Raw genomic sequence first — 19,439 nt, 5'->3', positions numbered from 1 at the left:
TGAAGTACTAATGCAAAAACAAAAATACATTATTTCTGTTTGAAAACCCATTAACTTGTGTAAGTGGCTTTGGAAAAAGCACTCAGGTGGTACATTAGTCATCCGTGTTTACTTAAGATGAAATAACTTCCAAAGTGCTTTGCCCAACAGAATATAAAAGGATGCAAACAAAAATATATATAACATGCACATGGGGTTTTGTGCAAATATATTGCATGGACTGCATATTCACACACATACCTTAACCACATACTTTGCAGGATGGTTAGTATTTGCAATAGGTATACTTTCCTATTTCTTTTGGGCCACAGTATGTGATGTAATAGTCATTTATAGTCTACATATAATTTATAGGCTACGATTTATAGGCAGGTTACACACCGCCATTTAGTACGTGCTTCGCGCGTCCTAGAGTTACGAAGAGGCATGCTAGGGTTAGGAAGGTTCTCACCTTCCTAACCGCCCCTCTCCCTTGGACGCGCAGAGTGCGTACTAAACGGCAGCGCCCGTCCACATGGGCGCTGCCATATTTACGTCTTGGACGCACAGCGTCCAGACGTGGCGGAAGTGACGCTGCGAGTGCGCGTCTCGCGGTGCCACTTCCAGGGGCCAAAAAGGAGCACCATTTCGGCACTCCTTTTTAGCTGTGCCAGGAAGCCTCGCGGTCTGGCCGCTGGGGCTTCTCGGCGTAGCTAATGAAGCCGGCGCCAGACCACCCACTTTTGGGCGGTCTGTAATGCGCCATAGTCTACATATAAAAACTCAAGGACTTGAGCACAACCTATTCATTTCATATCTTGGTTACAATTTAAAGAAACACACCACATGCAACATTTTATAATAATAATAATAATAATAAATTTAAAAAATATATTTATATTTCCCACTTCTCCCTTCGGATCGAAGCAGGATTACAACAGTAAAAACATCATAAAATCATAGATAATACAAAATACATCACTCAAAATAAAAAATAAAATAAAAAGGGGAAGAGTTGTTACAGTGTTGCTGACAGTTGTAAGAATGGAGTCATCATATTCAGATGTTCAAAATCAGATTACAGGAGATCCGTTGGATAGGTCCGCCGGAAGAGATCCATCTTCAATGCCCTCCTGAAGGCTTCCAAAGAAGGTATAAGATGGATCTCTGCTGGTAAGTTATTCCAAAGTCTAGGGGCCATCGCAGAAAACGTTTTACAAGAGGTGGTTTTCAACCGGGTTTTGGGTTGTTCTAATATTTTTGTGCCAGATGTCCTGAGAGTGCGGGGCGGATTATGTAGGAAGAGGCGTTCCTTTAAGTAACTCGGGCCCAGGCCATGTAGGGCTTTATAGGTAATAACCGACACTTTGTATTCCACCCGGAAGCTCATCGGTAGCCAACACCAGTGTAATGTGCTCTGATCTTGGTGTCTTGGTGATCAGTCTGGCTGCAGCATTCTGAATCAGTTGGAGCTTCTGAACTTGGTACAAAGGTAGCCGCATGTAGAGCGCATTACAGAAATCTAAACGAGAGGTTACCAGTGCATGTACTACTGTTTCAAGGTCCCCTGAGCCAGGTAGGGACGCAGTTGGCGTATCAGCCGAAGCTGATACCATGCACTCTTGGTTATCACCTCCACCTGAGATGTCAACTATAGAGATGAGTCCAGGAGCATTATAGTTGCTAGTATGATTTATTGAATCCTTCATTAATACTTACTTGTTTTCTCATTATGTCTGTGGCCTGCATGATACACTTAGGCAAGAGTCCGTGACTTCGAGCCAATATAGCTGCTTGCTCCAAGGATACACTCAATGTACTCCTGTGGAGAGATCACAGAGAATGTTGCATTAAGGATAATCATACAAAATCACATAAACTGGCTTAAGATGCAACACTATACACCAGAGATAAGGAAGGTTTGGCCCTCCGCATGTTTTGGACTACAGTTTCCAGAGGCCTGAGCCAGCATGGTCAATGGTACATGGCTGTGGAAAAAGCCCAAAATATTTGAAGGGCCAATGGTTCTGATACAAACTGCTATACAACCTGAATTCAATGGAGTTTACTTTTGAGTAAACATGCATATGACTATAGTTGCTTTCAGCAAAGTAAAATTTTCATATTTCCTATGAGAGTTTAAAGGTCCCATTTCCATTTATTGAATTCCAGTTTAAAATGTCATTAAAATTTCATTCCCAGTTTTAAGTTTGTATTAACATTTAAATCACAACAATATTCTTAATATTGGTTCACATATTTATCCCTTCTAATATTGTTGATCTTTATGGTTAAGCTTCTAATGATTTTGCTTTATAATTCTCTTTTGCATATTTTTCACATATTTTGTTTTCATTTTTTTATAGCCCTCTTGGAAATTCTGAAACTAAAGAATAGTTGAGCAAGCTATGAATAGTCTACATATAATAAAATACTCCATGCAAATTAGTATTAGAGATAAGGTAGTGGAAACAAGTCACAATACAAGATGATCCTGTCATTTCAGAGATCAAGATATAAACAAATGGATGTACTCCAAGGGCAGCTCACCAGAGAAAATAAGTAGAAAATAAAGCCATCCAATATAGGCGTAGTGCTCACTGAAGCAGCAAAACTTATATGTAAGCTGTACCTCTTCCAGAGTGCAGCTTAGGAGCCATATCATAGAATCATAGAATTGCAGAGTTGGAAGAGACCATGACTATTCATTTCTATGGGTGTGGGGAATATTAATTCAAAATAAAGCAGGGAGAAACCAACTGGAATAGGAATTGATAGAATTTTCAAAAATTCTCAAAACATGGTAAAAAATATGTTTCTTGGGCATCAGAAAACCCTGATGAGAATCTTGCACTGACAATAATATTTGCAGCTCGAGGCTTATTCTGCACAAAATTCACACTTTTTTGTGCATAAAGCAGCATTCTCTGTACAGAAAATAATGTTTCAATTCTGTTTCCTACACATAAAATCATGTGCAAAATATCATCATCATCATCACCACAATCATCAGCATCATTTATTTATATAATACTATTGATGTACATGGCACAATGCACGTAAAACAACCAAAAACAGTGGGTCCTGCCAAAGCAACACAGTCTACGCATACAAACACACACACACAAAGGGAAGGAAGGAATAATAAAAATATAAAACTATACAATTATACAACAAATTATCCAGATAAAATAGTTAAATGATTTTATCTGTGAGCTGACTTGAGTCCCTTTCAGGTAGAAAGGCAGCATAGAAATGAAATATATAAATAATGAATACAATCCAAAAAATACAATTATTATTATTAACCTTTATTTATGAAGCGCTGTAAATTTACACAGTGCTGTACATACAGTCTTTTTAGTTAGACGGTTCCCTGCCCTCGGGCTTACAATCTAAAAAGACATGACACAGAAGGAGAAGGGAATGGTGGAGGGAAAGGGTAAGAGGTCCAGCAGTTCCTCTCTACCTCCAAGGCCTGGACCAAGGCAGATGGACTGGAGGGAGGGTTTGGCTTCATAATGGATGGTTAATCTTCTTCCAGGGAAAATACATACTCTCAAGTAGGATAATACATATACAGTACATAGCTTTGATAAACAGGCAACAAAAGAACATCAAATAGTAAGCGACAATTATGCAATGCCTGCGAAGGCTTCTCTGAACAGGATGGCTTTCAACTCCGTTTTGAAGCTGGTTAAAGAAGTGATGGCTCTTGCTTGTGGGGGAACAAGGTTCCAGGAGTGAGGGGCAGCAAGTGAAAAGGGGCGAATCCGAGATGGGTCAGAGGAAATCCTGGGCTGAGACAGCAGACCTTGACTACCAGAACGGAGGGCCCGAGTGGGAAGGTGAGGAGAAAGAAGGTCTGATAAGTAAGGAGGGGCCAGTCCATGGAGGGCTTTAAATGTTGACAGCAGGAGCTTATACTGAATGCGGAAAGGGAGGGGGAGCCAGTGAAGGGATGCCAACACAGGAGAGATGTGGTCAGAGTGGTGGGTGGAAGTGATAATGCGTACAGCTGAATGCTGGACAGAGATTAAAGGACGGAGGTGAGAAAGAGGAAGCCCAGCCAGGAGGATGTTACAGTAATCAAGTTGTGAGATCACTAGGGCATGGACCAGGATCTTGGCAGTAGAGGCGGAGAGATATGGTCGGATTTTGGCAATATTGTACAAAAAGAATCTACAAGCCTTGGCTGTGGTCAGGATCTGAGGGATACACGACAGAGAAGAATCAAAGATAAAACCAAGACTGCGGGCTTGCTGGACTGGTTGAATAGAAATGTTGTCCACAGAGACAGAAAAGGAGCATTGAAGGGTGGGCTTAGGAGGAAAGACAAGAAGCTCCGTCTTGGACATGTTGAGCTTCAAACGCCGATGGCGCATCCACTGCGAGACAGCTGTGAGGCAAGACGAAACTTGCTGTTCAAGCCTTGGAGAAAGGTCAACTGGCAAATACATATAATCAAAATATACAAGACTATAAAACAATTTTAAACTATAACGTCAAAAGCTTTGGAAAATAAAAGTTTTTAATTGAGTTTTAAAAATAATGAGGGAAGGAGCAGTCTACAAATGTTCAGGGAGGCAATTCCAAGAGTGTGGAGCAGTGAGTGGAAAAGGATGAAGCCAAACCAAGAAAGGGGAAACACATGGTTGGGTGATAACCCTAAAGTTCCTAGAACACAGATATCGAGCAGATTGGTAAAAAGAAATAAGGGATAAATGATAGGGGAGAGCTAGGCTGTGTAAGGCCATGAAGGTTAAAACAAAGAGCACATATTGTATCCTAGAAAGAATGAGTAACCAATGAAGAGATATCAAAAGTGGGGTGACACAATCAAAACAATGGCCAAAAAGATAATCTTAAAAGCAGAATGTAGAATGGAAACCAGAGATGATAACGTAAGACCAGTCAAAAGAAGACTGCATTAATCATTGTGGGTATTTACCAAGGCATGTACTAAGGTCTTAGTAGAGGAAGCAAAAAGAAAAGGTCTGATTTAGGCAGTGCCATAAAGAAAAAAATGACATTGTCTTACTACAGCCTCAGTGTGAGGAACAAAAGACAAAAAAAAAAAAAAAAAAAAAGATTCAAAAATGAGAAACTCAAAGTCTGGGTGGGCTACTCCCAGACATAGGGGAATGCCATCCTATTACCTCTGCTACACTAATTGCTGAAACCTGGTGGCAACTGTGGTGGTGGAAGTGAGTGCTAGAGTATTCTGATACACCATTGGGCCCTATGTAGCACAGAAAGTCAATTTTTCTATTATAAACAAAAGGAAGGGAAGAAGAAAGAGACAGCTGCAATGTTTTGGCAGTGTGGACTAATGTGGTGGCAGCAGCTGGCTCTGAACCAAGGAGGGGTAGTTGTTAACTGCTGTCAACTGGAATCTGACTTATGATAACCTCATGAATGAGAGACCTCCAAGTCACCTATTATGAAGGGGTAGAGGGAGCCACAAAATAAGGATGTATGGACTATAGCCCATGGTCATGCAGAGTATGGAAACTTTTTTATTAAAACTCTCAGAATTCTATTAGAAAGATCTAGTCCAAAAATAATAACCTTTCTAAGTTCTGTTGTGCATCCTTCCTCTAGGCACTAGTTACTTCTACAAAAAATGCATCCAAGGGAATCACTTATATAATTCTCACCTTTGCATCCCTGTGCCACACATTACAATCTGGCAGGCTCCAAGGCGATAACAGAGTTCAGAGGATATAGGCAGCAACCCAGCTCCTGCAACATAACTGCCAGAATAGCCAGACTGGCTGCCTTTTGTGCTGACAAATGATTTCATTAGTCTGCAGAGCTCATCCATTGCATTGATGGGACGAATTAGCTGCAAAAGAATACAAAGAATGCATCAATGGATCAGACCTGCCTTCTTTACCTATTGTTCTTTTGCCCCACAAAAATGATGCCCACTCTAATCCCTTTCACTACAACAACCATTCACTAAAGTAGCTTTCCTCAAGCTGGTGCCCTCCATGATGTGTTCAGCAACACTCCCAAACAAAATGGTTGTGCTGGCTGAGGAGCTGTGGTCCAATACAACTGGTGGGCACCAGGTTGGGAAAAGGCTGCCTGCGTGAATATCAAGTCTGATTTGAACTTTTAAAAGGAATGGGCTATACCTGATAAAACACAGTCAGAAGTTTTCACCACTGACAGCTCAAGCGATACTCAATCCTATTTTCACAGCCATGTATCTAGGCAAAAAGCAAGTTTCAGTACCTGATCAATTTTCACAGCTGTGGTATTAGAATCTGTAGGCAAGTTGGATCTCTCAAGGTAAAATGTCCTGAAATTAAACAACCAATAAATAATCTGCAGTAGCTTATAATGATCTCCTTTCAAGCATTTACTTTTATTCGTCCAAAGGAAAGAAGAATCCAGTAGCACATGGTTAAGTGTGATCTATCAGATAAGTGTTATAGCCTAAGAAGTTGTGTCAGAATTACAACAATCTTAGCTCGCTTGGAAAATCTAATTTTCTGCATTTCATTGCTGCTATTATAAATGGAGTGATATGTAATAGGAAGTCTAATATAAAAGTTAAACAGCTATGACCTGGTTCACATGTTACAATCTCAGGGTGATAAAACTATGGTGTACTGGCTGAAGAAGGAGCCACACCTATGCCTTTGCTCCTCATCTCCCTCCCACCTCTCTGCAACACTTGGCTTTAATACTTATAACCTGGCATACTAAACCATAGTTTTCCTATGAAATGTAAACTGGGAAACTGATTTAAGTGCTGCTTGGAAACCAGAAGCAGATCTTGGTTTCAGATCTTGGTTTGTAAGAACACCTAAACCAGGAGAGGGTAGCACATGGCCTACAGGCTACATATATTCCACCATCACTATCCCCAGCCCATTTATTCAGCTCTTGGACTCCCTGTCTACTGGGGAAAAAAACAGCAAAAAATTTGAGAATTTGCTGGTGTCCAGGAGTGGTGGTGCTCCTTTAAAATAAAATGTAAGACCTTGGATCCTTCTTTCATTTCTTGACTTCTAGTGTTTAACAAAAGCAAAAGAGGATTTTTTTAAAAAAAGAGCACTTAAATTTTTGTGCAAATGTTATTAACAAAGAGCATTCTTTTAATGTCACCATACCTGAGTTTACGATAATACTGCTGCACCTTCTCAAGAGCGGTGGAATTAATTTGCTGCTGGAACTCTTCTAACGATGAACCACTAGGCTGGAACTGGCCTTCCAGATTTTCGAGGGCTGTAAAGATTTTCATGGAAAAGCTCATGAATTTGTTACATTTCTCATCTGTTTCTCTTTGTCTATCCTCATAATCTATCATATGAATGCACACAACACTTTTTAGCGCAAACAGTAATTTGCAATTGTTATGTTCCCTCAACATGGATTTACCAAGCATAGGCCTCAACTAGTTTCCATGTGTCCCATTCCTCCTCCCAAAATGACATGCCACCTCCTTCCCCTCTGCCAAATGATTAGCACTACAAATAGCTCAGGAATGTGCCTCTCAATGCACTCCTCAGCCAGTGGCAGCACCAATCTGATGTGGGGGGGGGGGGGGTGCAGATGAAAAGTGTTTGGTGGGACTGCTATGTTGCTATCGTGTGCCTTCCACTTCTCCTTCTTCAATGGACTGCAGCCCAAAACACATGAAGAATGTGATGGGATATGCTGAGACTCCTTGTGCCTCTTCTTTCCTGCTCACCAAGAGATTGCTAGATAAAGCATCTGTTAAGAATTCTAACTGGGCTAAGATCCCTTTGTGCCTTGCTTAAGGTCCCACCCACTTTCTAGAAAGTGATACCTGCTACGCAGCTATTTGACTACGCAGATGTCAATAGCTTTAACTGATGGAAGTTGGTTTTGCTCAATTACATTCGTATACACATTCTGTTTCAACTTCTGGATCTTAGTGAGTGTTGTAGTTGCATTATTGTTTAAACCTCTTAACAATTTGTTGGCAACAAGTACATTTGCTTCATAAATCAATTAGTTAATGACCAAACCAACAAAAACCATTCCTTACTTACATAGTGGTACCTGAGACTGTATTGGGTTACCTCACATACTAAAAGCAGATTGATTGCTTCATTCTAGATCAATCTAATCAAATATAATAATGGCCTCCTACTTTCAGAACATGTGGACTACCTGCATGTACTCTTTGTAAATGTTTTTCTTCTACCCAAGCTCACTTGAAAGATCAGACCGGTATTCCAGCTTAACAACCTCTGAGAGAGCCATGGACTGGGGATATTGTTTATTGATATCTCACATGGCTCAGTTAGAACCCAGTCTACTCTAATTACACTCTAGCCAGCAGCATTTTTAAAAAGGGGAGGAATGAAAATAATTTCACTTGTACCTTTTGTAAAGAGCACTGCATGGAGCTTCAGGCTTCCCCCATTCTGAAACCGGGAAGGCAGTTTTGAAAAGTAGTAGCTGTCCAAGTAAAAGATAACCTTCAAAACTTGTCGATTTCCTTCAACATGATAGAAAACATGGGTATCTGGACAAACAAAGATAGACATTCAGATGTTTTAAGGGTACAAGAACATTGGGAGAAACATGATGACAAGACTGTTGGAAATAAAGTCCATAAAAGTATTTGGCAGAGTAGAGAGCAACTTTTCATTTCTTTCTTTCTTTCTTGTAGCAACTAAACTATAGCACCTGGTGGCTTCTTGACAGTGGAATTTCTGGGTCAAAATACAAAACCTGTATTTTGGGGAGAGTCAGAGTTGCACAGTAGATCAGGGTTTGAATCCCCATTCAGCTACTGAAAGCCATTGGGAGACCTTGGATAAGTCATACTCTTTTGTTATGGTCCATTTGTTTGCAAAAACTTCTAGGGCTACAACCCAAAGTTCAGTTCCATGCAACAGCTTCCCAGCCTTCTCTCCAGCCACAAATCACAGAAAACAGTAGGCAATGCTTGAGGACTGGATAGTGAAGCAGGTCAAACTTGGGCCACAGGCCAAAACGTCCATCATCCCTGACTTTAGACAATGGTTCTGTGCACTGTAGCAATGTGTGCAGAATCACAGGAAAAACAAACCACAAAAGAAAGGGAAATGACTTACTTGTTACAAAGCATTCATCCAGTTGCTTGAAATAAAAAGCAACCTTGTCCAGCTCTGAGAGGGTAGCCTGCATATCCTCAAGCATGGTTCGCTCCTCTTTCTGATGGAAAAAATAAATAGGGAAATATGGATAGGTTTCAAAGATGGATGCACACACACCAAACACAAATACCTCTCCAAAAATATGCAAAATTGTGGAAAGAATGACAGATTCTTTCCCCAAATCAAGGCACTGTGAATCTTAATGGAAGATATCTCCTACAATGCTATTCTGGCTGGGACTGCTTTTCAATCTTCACGTTCCCCTGGCATGGATATAAAGCTGGTAGTTCATTCAGTTCCATCTCTTTAAGATGTATCATGCACACATCAGCCAAGTTAAAAACAAGTACTGTACAATAAAACCCTGATCAAACCAAAGATTAGACAAACCCTGATTTCAATTTAGTTTTACACACATATACACACACATTTAGACACACATATGTATTAGTATACATACATATGTGCACACTCCCACATCTGTATTTTTGTTTCATACATATCTCTTTTCTTTCAGTTTTGTGTTATAACCTCAGTGTAGGCTTGTTATATTTTGAGTCCCAATAAAATGAGGAACAAGGCAGCATGCACAATTCATCTTCCCTTAAAGTACAGCTGTTTGGAGGATAATATCCTGGTAAATAAGAAAAAAATCCATCTCTGTGGAAATGTAATCTTGACCTTTTTTGTCACTATTCTTCCAGCTCAAAGATTAAACATTTGGTTTTCCAGGGTTTCATTTTCTAGATCTATCTATACAACTTATTTGGTACACACACACACATGCTTTAAATTCATATTCTGGTAAGATATAGCATTTCACCAGCAGAGGACAGAACAGTACAGTTTGCCATCATTCACAGACTTTTCTACAATTCCCTTGACAGCATGTTTCAGACCTTTCTCAGTCCAAAATACAAAGTAGTTGGCAGCTTAAATTTTGAAATAACCATGTCCAACTTTAAAAATTTTCTTTCTAGGGTGGACAGAAGACAAGGAAGACAGCCCTCATGTATCTCTGATCTAAGCGTGTGCAAAGTGCTACCTTGAGGCCACATGAAATTGCCCCTCCCAAGGGTGGTTTTGTGGTCTTCAAGCTCTCCTGGTCCCCCCTTTCCTTGTGTCCTCTCCTAAAGGTGAATTCCATCTCCTGGAAGCAATTTAGCTTTGAGATAGGTTGCAGCCCCTCCTCTTTGACACTGTTTAAAATAAACAAATGCCCCCCCCCCCTCATTTTTCAGAGCCAGAAGTGAACTTTAATCCACTTCTAGGTTTTTTCTTTCTTTCTGCTTCTGTTCTGGTTTTTGTTTATGTATCCTAGGATACATGATGCCCCCACAATCATCCCAAGGATCCTAGGGGCAGAACACTGATTCTCAGACCTGCTTCAGTTTCCCACCCCTCTTTAATGTAGAGAGCATTTGGCAGGAGCTAATTATCATACTGTTGTGTGCCTTCAAAAAGTTACCCCAAGGCAAACCTATCACAGGATCTTCTCAGATACCATAGAGTTGTTCTGCGCAGATTTGTCACTGCCTTCCTCTAAGGCTGAGAGTGTGATTTGCTCATGATCACCCAGTGGGTTTCATGTCCAAGTGGGAATTCAAACCCCCAAATCTTACTTCAACACTCAAACCACTACACTACATGGCTCTGAATTAACATACAGGGGTGGGAAAAGAGTGTCTGCCCTCTGTCACTTCATTGGTCTATCTAGTTCAGTGCTTCTCTGCACTGACTAGTAAAAGTTCTTCCAGGCATCAGGCTTCCTCAGAGAGGAGTCTTCTCATCCCTATCAGGAGATGTTAAGAGACTGCACATGGTGCCTATTTCTTCATGCAAAGCATGTGTTCTGTGATTTGCATTTTTGAACATTTCTGTTTAACTGTTCAAGTTACAACTGCCTTGTCCTCCTTTACAAGTGACATCTTCCCCCAATGTAAAAGCATCTGAGGAAGTAGACTGACGTCAACAAAAGCTCACACTGCCAACTTCTTTCTTTCAGTTAGTCTCAAAGATCCTACAAGACCTCTCTAGATATATTTCCCCCCACTGTTTTGGACTATAGCTCCCACAATCCTTTATCACTGGTCATGCTGGGGGGAGGGCAGAGATAAACAAAAGATCAAATCAGTGGCTTCATTTATAGTTAAACATGCTAGACAGGATTGCAAAATGCAACCTAGTCAACCAAGACATACAAATCACAAAGGAAAGTTACCAGACTATCTCCTTTTTTTTTTTTTTTTGACATACTAGGAGAACTTCCATTAGTCAAGAGAATTTTTTTTAAATGAAATTTAGCTTAACCTCTTTTAACAGAATTGCCATGCTTGTTTTGAAGTGGTTTCTCCTATGTAGTTTCCATATTTCAAGTGACTTTGTATGGGCCTACTTTCCTACTCATGTTCCTTTCCTACTCAATCTTTATAGCAGGAAGCCAGTCAGTTCAAGAACATACAATTGATTCTGCCTATGTGCCTCAGGTACTGGTGACACATATCACAGAAGTACAAGAGAACATCAGGGAGGTATTGTTCCCTACATAGCTGAGTGTGTCTGGAGGGAGACCTGAGACATTATTTTTGAAGGAACAGGTCTAAAACAGAAAATAAACACAGTTTCATTTTCCCAGCCTTTGCAAATGTACAGAGGACAGATGGAACCACTTCATTTGAAGTTGAGTAAAGAGAAAAATGAGCAGTTCCTTGTTTTGGTTTTCATTTGAGGGAACTTCCTTACCACACTGGGAGAGAGCAAGGACTGGTAGTTGAGCAACACTCCAGTGGCTGCGATCTGCTCTAGCCACTTCTTGCTGGCTTCCCGGCTGCTCTCTTCATATTCCCCATTGTTGTTGTATCTGTAGTTGAGAGCTCCCAGTAACTGCTCAGAGAATGTGCAAATGGCAGCCACCAGTGCCTGGCAGAAAATTGAATCTCGTCTCAACTGCAGGTCAGTGTCTGGGAAAGAGAAGAGTGCATTATAATTATGAGGAACAGACTAGAATAAGCTTTGGCATAGAGCTTTGAGACTGTGTGGCCTTCACCCTGCTCCCCCACACACATCAGAAACCAAAGAAGAAGAAAAAGAAGACAGTGAATTGCCTTTCCTGGAAACCTGTAGGAGCAGCAATTCACCCTTTAAGTAACTAAAAGAGTCTTCCTGCACTGTCTGGCCTCTATAAACACCAGTTTTTCACAAGCAAAAGTGGACTTCAAATAACTTTCAGGGTTTGAAGGGAGGCATTACTGGAAATCTTTGTGGCCCTTAAAGAATCTTGGGGTAGAAAATTAGTACCTTGACCTACCTTAGTTGGCCACCACTGGACTACAGTTAAGACAAGATTTTGTTGGGGGATTATGCTTACACAAGCATTAATTTGCACAAGCATTTATACAATGTACCAGCTTGTATAAGAAGGTTTCTGAGACCTCCTTACACAGATAGCCCTTTAAGTGGCCTAACAGCTTGCAGTATTCCGAGAATGATGTGTGTGTGGGCACAGCTCTGCTCTCTCTGCTACAGTCTGGTCACCATGTTTCTCTATACAGTCTTGTGAAGTTACACCAGTAAAGCATTATTGTATACTGACTCTCAATAGGCTCTCAGCCTTCAAGCTATTTCTGATATTATTTATTTATATTTATGGCTTAGGGCAAACCTATTGTGAGGTTATCTTGGAAAGATTTATTCAGAAAGTATTGGGTCCTCTTAGGCTGAGAGAGTATGACTTGCCCAAAGTCTCCCAGTGGCTTTCCATGGCCAAGTGAGGATTTGAACCTTGGTTTCCTAGTCTCATTGTTTATTTCATTGCTTGAGCCTTTTGCCCCCAACTGTCTTGTGTAAGACGCTTCAGAGCAATCAAAGCTGGTGCCAAAAGCTTTTCATCCCCCCTAAGGAATGCTCAGATTCCTGCAGTTTGTTGTTGTGTGCCCTCAAGTCATTTCTGACTTATGATGATCCTAAGGCAAACTGTGAGGTTTTCTTGGAAAGATTCATGCAGATGTTTGCTGTTGCCTTCCCTTGAGGCTGAAAGCATGTGACCTGCCCAAGATCACCCAGTGGATTTCATGGCAGAGCTAGGATTCAGATCCTGGTCACCCAAGTCATAGTCTAACACTCAAACCACTGGGCCAAGCTGGTTCCCACAGTAACACTCAGCAAATGTAGATAAAAGAGAATCGTCCTATATAAGAAGTGTCCCATATCACTGGAGAGGTGTAATACAAAGATGCCAAGTATTCTCCAGTAGTAATATCAAATATACGATGAATAAAATAGGTTAATTATTGTTGCTAATGCATGTTCGTTCCTATACAGTGTATAAGGGATTACCCACAAAGAGCATCAAGACATGGAACTGCTTTACCTGTGCATTTCAGCAAGGCCAAAACAAGTTGATTCTTTCCATCTAGAAAGAGTAGGAGAACATAAGCCATATATAAATACTGATGCATAATCACATTATTCTTAATTAAAGCTTCTGCTAGTGCTATGTGCTGAATTTCAGCAAGAGGTGTTGGGACAATGGGCCAGAACAGACCAGCAGGAAGGGGTGGCTTGAAGCCATCCCTGCCAAAGACAGACTGGTACTTTGGCAAACACATGCCATGGCCCCAATCCACCTTGAACCCACCCCAAAAAGGAATGGAAAATGTCTGCCCCTTTTTGGGCCAGGAAAGAGGTGCCTTTCCTGGCCCTGCCACAGCCCAAAGCTGTCTTCAAGATGCTCTGGCTGTGTGCAGCATGTAAACACTATGCTACCGCAGCAGCTTGAAGCCATCCATGTCTGGGCCGCTGCTCAACTTCCAAGCAGCTTCAGGGAGGCTTGGAAGCATGTGGTATGTAAATGCTGTGCTCCCAAGCTGCCTGGATGGCGGCTTTAAAGGGCCATCTGTTCCAGCCACAAATCAGGCTTGGGAATCACATGCTGTACCTAAAAACATTTCTTTCCTCATTCCATTTATACATGGGCTGATTGTGGCTACTCAGTGGGAAAGGCAAATTCCTTTGCAATATGAAGGCTTTCCTGGCCAGCATCCATAGTTTTTTGTGGGTTTGCCGGACTATGTGGGCATGTTCTGGAAGAGTTTATTCCTGATGTTTCACCAGTATCTATGGCTGGCATCTTCAGAGAAAGAAGATCCCAGCCACAGATGCTTGCAAAATGTCAGGAATAAATTCTTCTAGAACATAGCCACATAGCCCAAAACCCCCACAAAAAAACTATAAATTCCTTTGCAGTTGCTCAGGGGTATACCAATTTGAAAGTATATCACAGGTTCCAGAAGTCAGCCCTAGCACTGAAGAAAAATATCCAGGTTCAAGCTCTATCAATTCCTGGCCCCAACACAAACAGGAAAAAACCCCACCAACAGTCCTATGATGTTATGACTGGAGCAACTGGGTAAACATGATAACTCTCTATCTTAATTTCATAGTGAGTGAGCAAAAAAAATGCAGTTAAAAGTTCCTTCTACCCTTATGTGCTCATATGTGCTAACGCTATATACAGAGCTGCATGATGTTCCCATGTGCATGAACACAAACGTTTTCTGCTCAGATTGCCCATAGGACACAAACCTCTTGTCCGACATATCCAACTGCTAACTGCCACAAGAGAAATGAGCCCATGTCTGTGCAAAGGATAAAGCCATCAAGAACCAGTCCAGATTTGCAAGGAAAAGGTTTCATTCTTCAGTGGTACAGCCCATGTTTTACAACAAAAAATTTCCCTGATCAATCTCAGATTCCCATTTCAATCCCTGAAGTGTTGCTGCCAGATGGAGTAGATGAGGGTGTGCAATAGTGGCCCCCAGACCTAGATGGGACAGCTTTAAAACACCTCCCCAAATTATCTGTGTTTTTAAAAGCCAAAATTTGGCATCAAATTCAATTTGGGCTCAATTTCACAATATCTATCAATTTCTGCTGTTCAAATTTGTTCATTCCTGCTTCATTACATTATTTATAATGCTGCATTTAATAACAATCTTCCCCATTCACAAACCTTCCACATATTTTTGTATGGTCTCAACGAGGTTCTTGATACGAAGTGGAAGGTTCCATGGATCTTCTTGAATGCTGATTTGAATCTTGTTCCTGCTTCGAATTGTGGTTTCCTCTTTCTGCTTAAATTCTGTAGGGAAAAAAGACATTTCTAGTTCAAACAAGCAAACAACATCACAGTCATTCTAAACAGTAAGTCCAAACTTAATGTGCTAATTGCAACCTATTCCATTCCTCAATGAAGAAAAATCTACTCAAAAAGTCATGTTTAACAACCAAAATGCAACTTTAACTGGCAGTCTGCAATGTGCAGTACAAATCACTTGCAATTTAAGTAGCAGTACAAAAATTTGACTGCCACTTGTAGGAGCAGGACAACCTAGTATTATAATACACCATTAACTTTCTAGTTAATACAAAGTTATCTGGGTGGCAGATGGAGATAACAAGACACAGGGCTGTTTTTGCAGTGGCCATGTAGCATTCCTGTATTATCTAAAACTCTGCTTCTAGCCTGCTTATAGTTCTAATTCAGAATCAGAACATGCACAACATTAATAAAATCTACATCAGAATCCCCTGAACAAAAAAGTCAACATTCAGGAGGTTAGTGCCATTATCTATACACTATTTGTCCAAAGAACCAAAGGAAATCTCCTTGTTCTAAATTTGCTGATCAAACCAAATGTGAGGAGGAGGAGGAGGAGAAGTCCAACCACAGTATTTGAAATATTGCAAAGATAAACCCAGTGAGCTCAGATACAGTGAAGGAAAGGAAATGCAACATGTGATCAAAAGAACTGTCTTTGTCTGTTGCAGAGAGAGGAGAGAACATTGGAATTTAACTTGAATAACAAGCCTGTCCCCTCAATGGTAAGAGACAGATGAGCAAAATTCCCTTAGTAGTCTCTTCTGGTCCATCCCTCACCACTTATTAGACACTGGATGCTGGATGTCACACCAAGCACAGCTCACAATGTACATATGTTTATTGATCAGTTCCATCATGCTAAGGACAGCAATCCCATTCAAGAGAATGGAACCAATTATAAATGTGGCAGCATTGGCTAGTACTGGTCTGTTGGCCATGAGCTCCACTTTGGCACCATAGCCAGACTGCTCCCTCTCTGCTCAGCAACTGGCAGAGATGGAAAGGAAGCTGTAAGTGTCAAGGAATAGCTCTCTTGGCTTACACAAGTGTTCTGGGCAATGTTGCAATGTTAATAATGCTGGCCACCTCCATATCATCCCAAGCACCAGCTTGAGCCATATCAACTGCAGTGGCAGTAACAGTGGGAGTAGCCCTTACTGAGATACAAAGGCTATGAGATTTGTCTCAATATGATGGCTGCTGGTTCCAGGCCTAGGAACTCATCCTGTAACTAGAAGGTGGAACATTTTGTTTGTTGGTTGCATGTACCGTATATACTCAACTATAAGTCGAAAAATTTATGCCCCAAAATGGACTCCAAAACCATGGGCAGACTTATGGAAGGGTCAATGAGTTTATGCCTATACATTTCCAGAAATAATAAGTGCCCACCTCCCTCTGTAGCCTTGTAATGGCTCCCTGTTTGAAGCCCCGGCGCCCACTCTCCTCCTCTCTCCCTGTGTGTGTGTGTGTGTGTGTGTGTGTATCTTTGTTTTCCCTCTCAACCTTCCTGCGCAGCCAGAGCTAACAAGCTGCTGTTGAGTCAAAGGACACAAACACATTGTATGCCCTGGCTTGTCCCCCGTTTTGCCTGGAAATCCTGGGGTTGAAAGGCAAAGAGAGAGAAAGGTCTGTCCTCCTTTTTGGCAAGCCCTGATCCTTGGGGGTCCTTGGGGTGGAGAGCAGAGAAAGAGTGGGGTCTGTCCTCCTTTTTTGCCAAGCCCTGATCCTTGGGAGTCATTGGGGTGGAGAGCAGAGAAAGAATGGGGTCTGTCCTCCTTTTTTGGCAAGCACTGATCCTTGGGGGTCCTTAGGGTGGAGAGCAGTGGGGTCTGTCTTCCTTTTTTGCAAGCCCTGATCCTTGGGAGTCCTTGGGGTGGAAAGCAGAGAAAGAGTGGGGTCTGTCCTCCTTTTTTGTAAGGGGAAGTGTGTGTGTCTGTGCCGAGGTTTGTTTCCCCTTTTCCATGCTGAGACTGATGCTTGGGAGATGTCCAGAGAGGGAGCTATAGGGAGTGAAGTGGTGCTTTGTTTCCCCCTTTAGATCTTTTGTAACGTCCTTCAGTGCTTGACCCTCGACTTATCCATGGGTCATATCAAAATCCATGATTTTGGATCCAAAAACTGCCCTTGGCTTATATATGATGCCGACTTATACATGAGGTCGACTTATACTTTTAAGAGAGATATTATATCACATATTGCGAACACATTTAGTCTGGGAACCAGTATAACTTAAGAGCAGCAGCTAGCTTTCTGAGGACCTGTCATGCAAAGTGAGATGGGGATTCAGAGCAGAATACAACTGACTCTTTGTGAACTTACTGGGACATTCATCCTGCATGAAATTATGGAGGTGTTTCTGCATGGTCATTGAAAACATTCCACAATAGCATGATAACTTTAGCAAGATATTCTTGCAAGCCCCCAATGATAACTCTGCATTGTTTTTTGTGGGTTTTTCGGGCTATGTGGCCATGTTCCAGAAAAGTTTCTTCCTGACATTTCGCCAGCATCTGTGGCTGGCATCTTCAGAGAATGCTTTGCCTGGAAAAACTGGGTGTATATATACTCTGTGAGCCTGGGAATGCTGGAGTGATTTGCATGTGTATTGTTCTGTGCTGATGGCTGGCCTCAGGCTGGGAGGCTAATGCAAATGTTTGCTAATTAGTGATCATTATCTGCTGGGAAAACCCCTGACTCTGCATGGTTTCCCATTTGCATTTGCTGAGTCCTTATTTTGCTATTCCTCAGGACTGGTAGCCACATTTTGTTCACTTTAAGGGTTTCTTCTTTCTGGTTGAAATTGTCCAGGTGTTTGTGGATTTCAATGGCTTCCCTGTGCATCCTGACATGGTAGTTGTTGGCATGGTCCAGGATTTCAGTGTTTTCAAACAGTATTTTGTGCCCAGGATGGTTTGTGGCATGTTCTGCTACTGCTGATTTTTCTGGCTGGCCCAGTGTCTCTCGTGTTCCTTGATTCTTGTTTGCACACTGCGTTTGGTGGTCCCTATGTAGACTTGTCCACAGCTGCATGGTATGCGGTAAATTCCTGTGGCTGTGAGAGGGTCTCTCTGGTCCTTGGGTGAGCGAAGCATTTGCTGGATTTTCTTCATTGGTTTGTAAACCATTTGCAGGTTAATATGAAACACTTATGAATGAGTAAACTGTTACTTAATCACAATTTTGAAACTACTGCCATGATTATAACTCCCTCCAAACTGGGCATAAGCTGCATGAGGATCCACTCTGCCACAACTACATCAAAATTGAATGATGTTTCCATTCTGTTTTACGTACAGACCCCCAACACTATTAGATAGGGTTTTTACATACAAACAGAGAAAATTATTGTAAAACAGTGACCGCAACCCACAGAGGCAAATCACTCCTGCATTCCCAGGCTCACACAGTATATATACACCCAATTTTTCCAGGCAAAGCATTCTCTGAAGATGCCAGCCACAGATGCTGGTGAAATGTCAGGAAGAAACTTTTCTGGAACATGGCCACATAGCCCGAAAAACCCACAAAAAACTCTGGATGCCAGCCACGAAAGCCTTTGACTTTACATAACTCTGCATTCTTCTATACATTTATAATAGATAGGAGTGTAGAGGGGGGATATAATGCCATTCACCGCCACAGAGCAGATAACAAGCACTCTCAGTCTTATAAAACTAAAGGAGAAATGTGTTACATAAAATATAAAATGGCAAACTGCTGCCAAAGGTTCATAGAACAGTGAACTGTCTTGTTACTATCTGGCATATTAAACCAATTAAAAGTTCTAATCTTGATGACTAGGAGAACACACTACTAAGGATATAATTTTTCATGGATTTCACTTTCAAAGGATGCAAGAAGTCACATTAACATTTTTTTTCTACCACTGCAAGAAAGTATTTGAAAATAGTAGTTTTCAAAGACAATTTGCAGTTTAGGACTCATTCAGTGCAATATTTGCACAGAAAACAGTATTTTTGATGTGGTAGAAAATACTGTAATTGTGGGCCTATTTTGTACAATGGGTGGTGGTGGTGGAGTGGGGTAAAGAAAATAGCATTTTCAAGTCCCAAACTTATCAGATTCTTATGAGTCCAGGATTCTGCTTGTCATGCCTTCTCAACACTCAAGAAACACATTGTTTTGACCATTTTTAAATACTACTGAAT

The 19,439-nt window shown here is 41.3% G+C and overlaps 1 protein-coding gene across 3 annotated transcripts in view; it reads right to left on the bottom strand.

Annotated features, from left to right (window-relative positions):
- PREX1 (phosphatidylinositol-3,4,5-trisphosphate dependent Rac exchange factor 1) overlaps positions 1 to 19,439 on the bottom strand; it is a 288,057-nt gene that overhangs the window by 4,802 nt on the left and 263,816 nt on the right. For all 3 annotated transcript variants that reach the window (XM_089513873.1, XM_089513874.1, XM_089513875.1), the window contains 9 exons: positions 15,118 to 15,246; positions 13,477 to 13,518; positions 11,850 to 12,067; positions 9,066 to 9,165; positions 8,348 to 8,491; positions 7,107 to 7,221; positions 6,223 to 6,289; positions 5,640 to 5,827; positions 1,699 to 1,801 (listed from right to left, as the gene is read on the bottom strand). In XM_089513873.1, the coding sequence (XP_089369999.1) occupies positions 1,699 to 1,801; positions 5,640 to 5,827; positions 6,223 to 6,289; positions 7,107 to 7,221; positions 8,348 to 8,491; positions 9,066 to 9,165; positions 11,850 to 12,067; positions 13,477 to 13,518; positions 15,118 to 15,246 (1,106 nt within the window). The remainder of the gene's footprint in view (positions 1 to 1,698; positions 1,802 to 5,639; positions 5,828 to 6,222; positions 6,290 to 7,106; positions 7,222 to 8,347; positions 8,492 to 9,065; positions 9,166 to 11,849; positions 12,068 to 13,476; positions 13,519 to 15,117; positions 15,247 to 19,439) is intronic.

This window comes from Sceloporus occidentalis, unplaced genomic scaffold, assembly GCF_023333645.1.
Source record: "Sceloporus occidentalis isolate IW3139 unplaced genomic scaffold, rSceOcc1.0.p SCAF_3, whole genome shotgun sequence".
NCBI lineage: Eukaryota > Metazoa > Chordata > Lepidosauria > Squamata > Phrynosomatidae > Sceloporus > Sceloporus occidentalis.
The sequence above is the reverse complement of the archived record's forward strand: the minus strand, read 5'-3'. Positions and strand labels throughout refer to the sequence as shown.